Source organism: Lactuca saligna, chromosome 8, assembly GCF_052625555.1.
Source record: "Lactuca saligna cultivar CGN05327 chromosome 8, ASM5262555v1, whole genome shotgun sequence".
Taxonomy (NCBI): Eukaryota; Viridiplantae; Streptophyta; class Magnoliopsida; order Asterales; family Asteraceae; genus Lactuca; species Lactuca saligna.
Window position 1 is genome coordinate 22,061,482 of NC_136424.1, and position 12,322 is coordinate 22,073,803.

The 12,322-nt window shown below is 34.8% G+C and overlaps 2 protein-coding genes across 5 annotated transcripts; one reads left to right on the forward strand and one right to left on the reverse strand.

Moving 5' to 3' along the window:
• Nucleotides 1-315: 315 nt before the first annotated feature.
• ATSRL1 (PRP38 family protein) lies at nt 316-3,808 on the forward strand. Of its 4 annotated transcripts, none has more exons than XM_078968033.1 (5): nt 316-501; nt 916-1,289; nt 1,400-1,480; nt 2,689-2,765; nt 2,849-3,042. In XM_078968033.1, the coding sequence occupies exons 2-5, from the start codon at nt 1,008-1,010 to the stop codon at nt 2,889-2,891; spliced, it is 483 nt and encodes a 160-aa protein (XP_078824159.1). In that variant the 5' UTR covers nt 316-501; nt 916-1,007; the 3' UTR covers nt 2,892-3,042. The 4 variants fall into 4 exon arrangements, with proteins under 4 accessions (XP_078824159.1, XP_078824156.1, XP_078824158.1 ...); XM_078968030.1 differs by having other exon boundaries at nt 318-501; nt 2,689-2,760; nt 2,849-3,808; XM_078968032.1 differs by lacking the exons at nt 316-501; nt 916-1,289 and adding an exon at nt 2,479-2,547 and having other exon boundaries at nt 1,439-1,480; nt 2,689-2,760; nt 2,849-3,808.
• A 4,218-nt stretch (nt 3,809-8,026) lies between these two features.
• LOC145012741 (bark lectin-like) lies at nt 8,027-8,975 on the reverse strand. The gene has a single exon (XM_078971525.1). The coding sequence runs from the start codon at nt 8,963-8,965 to the stop codon at nt 8,117-8,119; it is 849 nt and encodes a 282-aa protein (XP_078827651.1). The 5' UTR covers nt 8,966-8,975; the 3' UTR covers nt 8,027-8,116.
• Between the last annotated feature and the right edge of the window lie 3,347 nt (nt 8,976-12,322).

Sequence of the window (12,322 nt, forward strand, 5' to 3'; positions counted from 1 at the left end):
AACATAACATTAAACTTACTCATCACATGGTACTCTTTAGGATTAAAGTCATACAACTTGATTAGGGTCATTGAAATTTAAGTTTTCGTTTTTTTGAAATGAAAACTTATGGACCAAAATCAACACAGCACTATATCTCAAAGCTAACGAATATATAACTTACCCATCACATAATACTATTTTAGATTATAGCCGGGCCTAAGGAAAGAAACACCATAATCCAGGGGTTTAACTGCAATATTTCAATCTTTTCGGGTCGATCCGGGTCTTACCCGTATTATAAGAAAAAACCAATGAAGCGCCGTATCTGTCACGTCAATTAACTTGTGCAGCAAAATTATATACTCGTCATAAGATTTGGGTCTAGGGTTAGGTCCCGATTCGCGAACACAAAAACTCTAAAAGAACTCTGAAAATCAAATCGCTGGTTCTGCGATTCTGTTTCTCAGAAAGCAGCTCGTATTGTAATCACCAAATCACTATTACCATCTCAACGAAAAGGTATAATTGCTCTTTATTTGGGTTCCCTAGGGTTCCCAATCGTTTTTTTTAATCGTCTTAATTAGTTCTGCGTCTTTATTTCTACGAAAGCTACTTCTCTTATTCTTTAAAATGATGTGCAATCTGTCATCAGTTAGAGTAAACTTCCCAATATAATCGCGTGTTGAGCGTATAGATTATTGCGAGTTGCAATCATGGAACTTTTTATACGGATAACATGTTTCGCGAAGATGCTTCTAATGTTGAAGTGAAAGAGAACCTTAAATTAATTAAAATTGTGGTGTTGAAGTAAATCCTATACTAACCTTGCTATATTTTTTTAACAATTTATAGAAGATATTAAGAACCCATGATTGCTATAATTACTTCTTCTATCATTTTGCTAATTGGTTTTCTTTTTCTTTTAACTGTTAGGAATGAAAGCTGTCTTGTTCTAAGTGAAGTATAAAGGAAAGAAACAGCTGATTTCAGACATCCTTACAAGGGGTATCTGTGTGGTTTAAGTTATGGAGATACCAATTAAGCCGATTGATCAACTGTTGGAGAGGGTTCTTTGCATGAATATCCTTTCATCGGATTATTTTAAAGAGCTTTATCGTTTTAAAACTTATCATGAAGTGATTGATGAAATATACAACCAAGTGGATCATGTGGAGCCATGGATGACTGGGAATTGTCGTGGTCCTTCCACTGCATTTTGCCTTCTGTACAAGTTCTTCACCATGAAGCTTACAGTGAAACAAATGCATGGCCTGTTGAAACACCCAGATTCTCCATACATTAGAGCGGTAAGTTGTGATTTTTTTTGTTTGTTCTTTAATTAACAATACAGTCACTTATATGCTAGAAAATGTTCTTTGAAGCTATCTGAACAATTTATATCGCATTTGGTATGCAGGTTGGATTTCTGTACTTGAGATATGCTGCAGATCCGAAAACTTTGTGGGGTTGGTTTGAACCATATGTCAAGGATGACGAGGTACTTTCTTTATTGCATTCTTTTCCTTTTTTTTTTTTTTTTTTTTTTTTTTTTTTTTTTTTTTTTTTGTCACAGGTTGTGTTATGACTTGTGAATCCAGTTGTTTATACCTATAAGCTTGTTAAGATCAAATATCATGTTTACACTTTTGACATGTCATATGTGTCTGAATGTAAATATTTCTATATAGGAGTATAGAACACTAGCAATAAAAAACAAAACCATTGAACATTTTTCTTATTCGATTTGCTGCATTTGTTGTTTTATAAGCACTTTGTATAGGAAAAAAAGTTGAAAGGTGGAAACTTTTATGCTTTGTATCATGCAGGGCATACTATAGTCTTTGACTCTTTTCATGTTTATACTTGGGGTTGTTCTGTTGTCTAGGATACTAGTAAATTAGATAAAAAGGAGAAATTATGAATATAGAAAGGTTATTTTTGAGGCTTATGACTGAAGTAAATCTTACATAGAGAAATTGATTACATAGATTCATTTCTGATAGCTGCCAGTTGATTCTTGGTGGACACTTTTGTTTTTTCATTTTCATTATGGCTGTCTTTATAAACAAAGCATGTCTGGAGTAATTTGTTTGAGGAGCATAAATATTGAGGTTCAAATGCTTAAACATTTCAAAGTCAAGCAGCAATCACAAAGACAAGATTAAAAGTCCTTAAGTTAATGCCAAAGATATGTGGAATTATCATTGATCTATATCATCTTCATCCCCATCAACTGTGCTAACATTACAAAATACTCTTGGCTGTTTTTCTGCTCAAATGTTGTAAGATCAACCCTTTTTTGCATAATAGTTAGAAAATGGGGCTAGCTTGTTTTTCTAACTTAGTTTCAGTAAAATGAAGAAGAATTTTACTATGTGTTCTCTTTTGTATACGTATGATAGGGCTCTTTTTCTTTTTTTTGTATAAAGTTATTAAATAAGAAAATTTGGATGATTTAACCATTTGTTTTCTTGTGTAATCAATCAATGGTTCAAGAGTCGGGGCAGTAAAAGGAAGGCTGTGGTGCAACCAGAAGTTTTTCACTCTTTCTCTCACCCTACATAGGTCAACATAATCAATCATAGATGCCTTTTATTGTGCCTCATATCACCCTTTATTTTTTCTATCATTTACATACTACAACATTTCAACAACATTTTTATTTATTAATTTCCATATCTGATTTCTTCAATTTTCTTTTGTCAGGAGTTCTCTCCTGGATCCAATGGTAGAATGACAACAATGGGGGTATACGTCCGGGACCTACTTCTTGGACAGGTCAGGTGCCAACTCATCATCTTATGATATCTCACCCTTGTTTCATTCATGATCTCCATAATTCTTATTTATTTATTTATTTTTGCAGTATTACTTTGATACACTGTTCCCTCGTATCCCTGTCCCTGTAATGCGGTCCATCACAGCAAACCTCGAAAAACTAAAACTCCCTACCAAACATTGCGGGGTGACCGGCGAGTCAACCCGTGGGTCCGATGACATGGCGCGGCGACCGCCATCTGTCAAAGCCGCACTTTCGGTTTCCTTCGGTCAGCGGGCCCCACATCGCGCGTCCACACGCGATTCCTCCCCTGTGCGCCGCACCCTCCCACCTCTCCCTTCGTATGACGATTCTTCCCGCCGATCCCCTGCCCGGCATCGTTCCCAAAGCCGCGATTTGCCTGACCGAGATTATCCTGACCGGGAAAGAGAAAGAGAAAGAGAAAGAGGAAGAGATAGGGATAGGGATAGGGAGAGGGATAGATATAGGGAAAGGGAAAGGGACAGGAGGCATGAGTATGATCGAAGGTCCAGGGAGAGTAGCAGAAGGGATTACCACAGGGAATCGAGTTCCCGGAGGAGTAGGAGCAGGAGTAGGAGTAGGAGCAGGAGCAGAAGCGAGAGTGTGAGTATTCATCATGGGGGGAAGGCTCCGGTGAGTCCAAATGGTAGGGAAGAAGTGAAGGATAGGACATCTGCTTCTAGTAATTTGGCAAAGCTTAAAGATATGTATGGTGATTTGACTAGTGACAAGGCTGATGTGGCCAATGGTAGGGTTTCTGCTAGGGATAGTGGTGCTGAAGAGGTTATTCGTCTCGGTGGTTCATCATGGAGGTAACCATGTCCACCACCACCTCCAACCACCACCACCATTTCATCTGCCATGAAGGAAACTATGTTGTGAGGAAAGAAATGGTGGCGTGGCATGGCATGTATTATTATGTTACTATGAGATGAGATTGATTGATATGTGTTGGTTCCAGAGGCTGTAATACGATGTATGCTGTAATCCTGATTAGATTCATCATCAAACTCTTTTTTTTTTAAACTTTTATTTTACAGCATCATTTGGTTTTTAGCATTTCTTGTGTTTTGTCATCTTAAGGAATTGTGGGACAAAGTTAATACTCATTTAATATGGTGGTGAGAATCCATTACACACTGGTTTCAGGTTCAAGTCTTTCTTTTCTTGCTCTAGTCTCACAAGTAGGGGTGCAAATGAGCCAAGCTACTCGTGAGCTACTCGAGATCGGATTGTTAAAAGCTCGACTTGAAATCGATTTTAAATGAGTCCGAGCCGAGCTCGAGCTTAATATTAAGCTCGTTTATTAAATGAGCTCGATCTCAAGCTTATGTCATTAAGCTTGATTAGGCTTGCGAGCCTAAACGAGTTTTTATATAATATAATTTAATATTATTTATATATATTATAATAAAAATATATTAGGGGAATTATGAATTTAGGGTATTAGTAAACGAGCTTCTTAACAAGCTTGAGCTGAGTTTAAGCTTATTTAGATATGTCACATAAAAAACGAGTCGAGCCCGAGCTCGAGCTAAGCTTGTATAATTCTTTACAAGCTCGAACCTTATATAACTTAAACGAGTCCAAGCTGAGCCTGGTCAGACTTGGGTTCGGCTCCACTCGTTTGCACATCTACTCACAAGTCATAAGTAGGCCCGACCCTCATATTTTGAAGGCTTTGTATTTGTACCAAAATCAAAGTGATGCCCATTAACTTGTTAAAAATATTAGTAAGAAAATTTCCTACCATTAAATTCAAAATTCGAAGTTAATAAAACTCTTATAAATTCATTATCACAACATCTGTTTTAACTAATTAAATGTTTCAGTTCCTACGATCATAGTATTTACCAAATATATTCTGTGTAATTACCCTTACCATTCGATGTCTTTATGTCTTCGTCTACACAACGCAAATCTTACTGCACTTGCAGTTCAATTTCTTTCCTTAGGTTCTTCCCCATCATGAACTTCATTCCTTGGTTTCCACATCTTCATGAACTTCATCCATGTTTTTTGGCACATGCATTTCATTTTTTTTTTTTTAAATTCCAACTAATTTTTCATTATGATGATATTTTGATATTTGTTTGATGACAAATTGATTGGTAAATCCTCTTTGCCTATGAATAAACTGTTCTTTTTGTTTTCTTTTAGGTTTAGAACAACCTAAGTCAAATTTTGTAGTTAAAGACATCTTTTTTATCCAAACAAATCAATGTTAATAACTTAACTATAAAGTATAATGATAGCATGATAAACACAATTCACAAGACATTATATTAGACTAAAGAACAAACCAAGAACATTGTTTTTGACTTTGTCTACTTCATTATTCATTAACTTTAGTATGAATTCATAAATTTCAATTGAAAAGGAGCATTTAGCCTGGGAGAAAAAACAGTTAATCATAGTTGGGACTTCGGAAGTTTAAAGAGATAAGATATATTAACTTGTAGTCGAGGAGTCAGATAGAAGACTTAGAGGAGGGCAACATGGCTATCAACGACTCAACGAGATATCAAGATTCAAGACAACAAAACGATAATTTTCGGCAAGAGAGACGAGCAATACCGACGATCTATTGGAACCTTTATTAGGTTTGTTATGGTTTGATCTTTTTGGTGCTTTTATAAAAATCTGTAACATTTTCTTGAACTTATATTAGATACACATACATAATTTTTTGATATAAATTTTTTCCTTAAGTTGTTGATAAATTATAGAATTTATGTAAGATTTTGATTTTTTTGATTTTCATTCATTTTTTTTTACAATTAAAATTACTGGTTACCAAATGTCATATTATGTATATAGATATTTGCTAATTTTCTTTAATAATAACACATAAAAATGTATTTTATGAAAATATCAACACTATTACTCTATATTTTGCCCCAAAATTTGGAGACCCCTTAAAATCCAAAGCCCCATGCAACCACACCACTAGTACACCCTAGGAGTTGTCACAGCTCGCAAGCAATAAGGAAGAGTGCAACCACACCACTAGTACACTCTAGGGGAAGGAAGAGTAAAGTTTGTATATTGCATAGTTTCACGTTAAAATGGAATGCGAGGGCTATTGTAAGAAAAATCATCAAAATTTTACATGCTATCTAATAAAACCATCCATTTCTCTAATCATAAAGGGAGAAACCATGTGATCTTTTTTTGTGTTTGAGATTTTAGCCGCTAGCATATATACACAAAAAAATATTATATTTTCTATTTATTAACTATAAACTTTATATCTTTATATTTTTGGATGAAAAATGACAAAGAAAACTTGTAATTGTTTTAGTCATTTACATATTTGAGAATTTAGCAGGTAATATTGAATTATAGCTGAAAATCTTTAGAAAAGTCATTATATTTAAAACTTATTAATGGTAAAATCCGACTTCTTTTGAACAATAAATAATAGACTATTCTCTTATTATAATTTTATTTATTTTCTCAACATAAGTCTCTCTCTCTCTCTCTCTCTCTCTCTCTCTCTCTCTCTCTCTCTCTCTCTCTCTCTCTCTCTCTCTCTCTCTCTCTCTCTCTCTCTCTCTCTCTCTCTCTCTCTCTCTCTCTCTCTGTGTGTGTGTGTATCTTTATGAATTGACATAGAATATTATCTTTAGTTATATTATTATATTATATTTTTAATGTATTATCTGTGTTTAACGAAGGGTTATGTCTTATTACAATCATAGGGAAATGACACAAAAGCCTAACAATATTTTTAAAGTTGGTCGATTTAGTCTATAAAGTTATTTTCTGGTTTTATGGGGGTATAAGGTAGTTTACGACCTACTCTTTTAGTCTCTTCAATCTCTAATAACAGGTATACCATGCGATATGTGACCATTTAGACCCTACAAAACTCACCTTATGCCCTCATAAAAAAAAGTTTGTATATCATTTAAACCAAAACTCAAAAACACACATTAAAAACAGAGTCGTCGCATTTGAGTTCCGCGCCGCATTCAAAGCTTCTCCGATGGTTGTGAATTTTCAGTAAACAATATCCATAAACAATGTGTGACAATCCTTGAGAGCACAGATCTTGAGAACAATGAGATGAGGGAGCTTCCAGCGAATGTTAGTGACATTGAAGTTAGTGGAACATACGTCAGAGATAGTCTTGTTGGAGATAGTGTGTGTTTTCGATGCATATTTTTAAGTTTTGGTTTAGATGATCGCCAAACATATTTTTTTGGCATTATGGGGGCATGAAGTGTGTTTTGTCGGGTCTAAATGGGCACATGTCACATGGTGTACCTATTATTAGATGTTGAAGGGACGAAAAGAATAGGTCGTAACCTACTTTATACCCCCATAAAATCAGAAAATAACTTTAGGGATTGAATCGACAAATTTTAAAAACATTATAGGGCTTTTGTATCATTTCCCCTACAATCTTATTGGATTCACTAAGTATGAAGACAAAAGTTTTTAGATACCGTAATGTTACTAATGTTACTATATTATCTTTGTTTGACAATGACTATTATCCCATTAAAACGACCACGAAGTTGCATATCTAAGAACAATGGTGAAGATATAACTTTATAATGATTTTGATTGTTGAAGTCGTTATTTTGTTTTCGGTTCCTTGCATAAGTTCCCACCATGTCCACCTTTCATACTTTTCACAAAAAGAATATACCTTGTCTAGAAAATTTTCAAACCTATCATCTCAATTTTTTTTTGTCATCTCTACCAATGAAATGACTTCAAGTATGTCTTAATCTTTTTTTGAAGAGCTTGAGACAACATATTTGTAAGCTCTAAAATGCATATCATCAAATGCATCTTTGCGTTGGAACAAATGAAAGGTTTTCAAAAAAGTTTCCAGCACCATTAATGTGGTCTTTTGTAAACTCCACTTAATTGAAGTTGGTGAACAAAATAAGTATATAAAAAACGAACTATTATTCTTTAAAATTAGAGGAGTCTTAATGCATAAGCTTCCATGCCTGATCACTTAACCCATTAAGGCATGTTTTATATATTAAGTAAAAAACCTATCATATATATCTTAATTTATCTATTATAAGTTGTGCTATACTATGTCCACTGAATACAAACATATTGAAAGAGTAGTTGTAAACGAATGGCTCCAACATCCCATGCACATAATCCATTGATTAATTTTATAGGCATTTACAAGTGTCACGAATTGGCTTTTCATAAATCATGCATGCCACCTTTCACTTAACTTGTAGAACAAACAAAAATGCCATTATTGAAATTTGAACCCACACATCATTTTCATCGACATAGTAGCCTGCATGATACAAATTTTATTTCTTGAACAAGATCTAGAGTACCTAAAAGGAATTATTCGACCTCATTTCCCCATTTGCTAAATGTGCTTACAAAGGACGATATTGGGCTAATACTAGTCGGTTGGCTAAATGTGCCATCATAACTTTTAAACTCAACAGGGAATATAGCATCGGTACGACCAATGTATCCATTAATACCGTCGGCATCTCTAATAACGCCGACGTTATAGCAAGTATGATCAGTACTTCCCGGTGAACCACATTTAAACGGGCAATGCTGAATCTGGTAGCTCTGCAATCCTTCCATAATATCACCTTCCACGATCTGAAAACAACTTTCCGGCGTGTTGAACTCCCCACCGGTGGTCACTATTTGAACAGGAACAACTCCCTTCTCATCATCATCTTTCTTCTCATCGTCATCATCATCATCATCATCATCATCATCTTTCTTCTTCTTCTTCTTGTTATCATCATCAGCTTTCTTCTTTTTAGCTTTATTAGTCGTCAGTGATTCATCTTCGTCGTTCTTGGCTACTGCCGCCGTCGACGTCGTCACCTTCCATATGTTCGATCCATGGCAAGGGTTTACAACATAAGCTGAAATCGAAATGGGATAAGCAACTGGGATGATTTCTTCGTCGTGGACTATGGGGCTGAAGGTGAACGGACCTCCATTGTTGACCTCGAAGGACTCTTGAGTGACGTTGAGTGGACATGCGTCTTTGGTGTTCCGAGAAAGAGTGAGTCCGCCGCCGGAGCGACGGAGGAGGGGGAGAATGTAGTAGGGGTTGCCCCTCAGAAGCTCGGTGCCGGCAGAGTCGTAGATTACATCAGAAGAGGCGGAGAGAAGTAAGAGTGTGGTGGTGAAGATGAAGAGATTGAAGACAAGGAATGACATCAGAAGAGTCGGAGAGAAGTAAGAGTGTGTGTTTGATACTTTGATGAATGGGTATATATAGGCAATGAAAGAGTGAAATACTATTGTCATTGTATTTTTTTATTAAATTTCTGGTAAATTACACTTTTAGTCATGATCGAGGTATTCACTTCTATGTAGGATTGAAAGTCGGTCTAAATCCGGATCAGATGGATCCGGATCCGGAAAACTCGGAACCGGTTAACGGAATTTTGTAAAATCGAAAACCGGACTGATATATAGGAACCGATTCTGGTTCGGTTCCGGGTACTGTTCGGGTAAAGTGGGTCTAGAACCGGAAAACCCAGAAATATCAAAGTGGGTAGATTGGAACCGGATAAAGTGAGTTTAGAACCGAAATACCCGAAAAACCCAGATTTTTTTGGTAATTACTTACTACTTAGTGGGATGAAATTTTAAAAAATTCATATTAACATCCCGACTTCGGGCGGCTGTAAGTCATTGAATATGAAACCAAAATAACAAAATTATAGTCTAAAATCATTTACACACTCTAAGCTACACTGTGGAAAAAAACACATGTCAATCCGAATTTAAATGAATGAGATATGCATGTGTTAACATTTTCACAGATTTCAAAGTACAAAAATAAGTAGCTGAAAAATTGAAAATTTTCAGCTTTGATATCGCGACTTTGGAGGGCTGTAAGGCCTTGAATATTAAACCAAAAATGACAAAATTATAGTCTAAATCATGTACAAACTCTAAACTACAAGTTAGAAAAAACCGAATGTCAATCCGACTTCAAACGAATTAGATATGCATGTTTTAAAATTTTTCACAGAATACAAAAAACTGAAAAACTAAAACTTCCAGCTTTGATATCTCAAATTTGGGAGACTGTAAGTCAATGAATATAAAATTAAAAATGATAAACTTATAGTCTAAAATCATGTACAAACTCTAAACTACACGTTGGAAAAAACCGTATGTCAATCTAACTTGAAATGAATGAGATATAAATGTTTTAAATGTTTCACAAAAACCGATTTCAGCCCCTAAAAGTGGTTCCAGTTCCTAACACAGGTTCCGATTCTTAGACCCAGTTTGCCCGGACCCGATGAACCCAAACCCGGATAAAACTATTTTTTAAACCCAGAACCGGAACCGGTTCTATATATTCCGGTTTTTATGGTTTCCGTTCCGGTCTGATTCTGGTTCTGGTTCGATTTTTCGGTTTTAAATCTCATCCCTACTTCTATGCACGTCTGGTAATAGTTTTAGATAGATTTTTTTTTTTGGAAATCAACAATAATTAGTCTTTAAATTTTTGGTTTTTTTAGTCCAAATTAATTTTTTTTAATGAAAAATCCTGAAAATCGGTTAACATTTTCAGTTTAATTATTATTATTATTATTATTATTATTATTATTATTATTATTATTATTATTATTATTTAACATTTTCAACATTTAACTGCTGAGGTGGTTGCTGGAAGCCTCGTTTGAGCACTACCAAGGTACGTTTCCACGAACAACTATACACCGTTTTTTTTGCCGAAATCACCGTAGATCGAACCCCCACAAAGTATGATCAAAATCCCACCCACAAACCACTTTATTCCCCACCAATATCCGATGTGCGTTGCCGCTTAAAAAGTCGTTGAAAATCACCTCCACCACTTTCATCCATGGATCGAACACATGGAAAGTGACGGGACCGCCATCATTCGACTCCCCTCAGCCTCGAGACAAAACTCCCGAGAAGATCCAGGCCAATCCGTTACCGGAGCTACGTACATCCAACAACCACCTCTCTTCGACGCATGTCGCCACCCTTTTGACCCACCTCCAAAAGCATTCACCACTACCATAATCATTGAGGGGTCCACAACAAACACTCGTAGATCAAGCTCTAGTAGCATCTCATTGGAGTTCTCTGCTGTCGTATGCCTCTACGACCACCGAAAAGTTCAACCATTTGACAGAAGCTTCATATTCACTAGAGAACCTACACGGCTACACCTTTGTACCAACGGTGGTCTGGAACTCGTATTTGGTTCATATTAGAGGTCAAAAACCGATGGTCGATGGTGGTCTGACGAAGTAAACTATGGGAACAGTGGGGTTATCTACTGATGTAAGAGTAACTTGGAAAAATGGCCATATAATGAAACATTTATCCGGTTTCTAGGATTTAAAAAAAAAAAATTTTTTAGACTATTTCGTAATCTAACCTAAAATATTAAGACTTTTTACATAAAACCCGAAAAAATAATATAGACGGTTCTTATTGTTTTAAAATCCTATAAGTTTGGTTCTTTTGGCTATTTAGTAAACTTTATAGATTTAAAATCCTATAAATTTGATTCTTTTGGTTGTTAGTCTATTGAACTTTATTGAACTTTATAGAGATCAATAAATCCTATAAATTTGGTTCTTTTGACTATTTAATAAACTTTATAGATTTAAAATTCTATAAATTTAGTTCTTTTGATTGTTAGTCCACAAGCCATTTAACTCGATACTTTTCAACGACTGACATATTATTGCGAAAACCATCCATTCGGTATCTATATATTTTTATTTTTACCACCCACAACCCATTAAATACATATACAAATTTATTTTTACCATCCACAACTCATTGAACACAGCCCATTCAACTCCATTCCATATTAGTTATCACCCCACTCCATTTAACTTATATTTAATCCTAACAAAGACTTATTAAACTCATATATATATATATATATATATATATATATATATATATATATATATATATATATATATATATATATATATATATATATATATATATATATATATATATATAAAACGTGCATTTTGGATGCTCGTTACCGTCAGTGGTTATAATTAACCATATCCAAAATGACAAAATTATGCGAATCCATGCAAGTAAAACTTGTACCACGTTAAAACACCACACGGATTCAACTCAACGGGGTGTTACTCCTGAAGGGAGTAACTTTTGTTTACAACTACGAAATGTTTCTATTTAAGTGTATTAATTATTTTTTAATTTCAACATTGTTGATTGTTGATAAAGTATAAGACTATAAGATATCTTGTCACTATCTCCTTATAATACTTGGTAATAAATAGAAGATAAATCTCTTTTATTAGAGAACGTCATGTTTTTCCAAAATATTTTGAAAGAGTAGTTGTAAACAAATGGCTCCAATCTTTATTGGTCCTACGTAATCCACATGTTGATTTTATTTTATCCATTAACAAGTGTCATGAATCAGGCATTTCGATCATGACACCTTTCATTTGGCTTGTAAAATCAAACAAAAATGTCACCATCGAAGGTATTTAATTCGTATCCACAAGTTATTTAAATCAACGTAGA

Bases quoted from the DNA above. Each gene is read 5' to 3' on its own strand.
- ATSRL1 (XM_078968030.1), top strand. From the start codon at position 1,008: ATGGAGATACCAATTAAGCCGATTGATCAACTGTTGGAGAGGGTTCTT. The intron at 1,481-2,688 runs GTACTTTCTTTA...TTCTTTTGTCAG, and splicing joins CATATGTCAAGGATGACGAG to GAGTTCTCTCCTGGATCCAA. The intron at 2,761-2,848 runs GTCAGGTGCCAA...TTATTTTTGCAG, and splicing joins GGGACCTACTTCTTGGACAG to TATTACTTTGATACACTGTT.
- LOC145012741 (XM_078971525.1), bottom strand. From the start codon at position 8,965: ATGTCATTCCTTGTCTTCAATCTCTTCATCTTCACCACCACACTCTTA.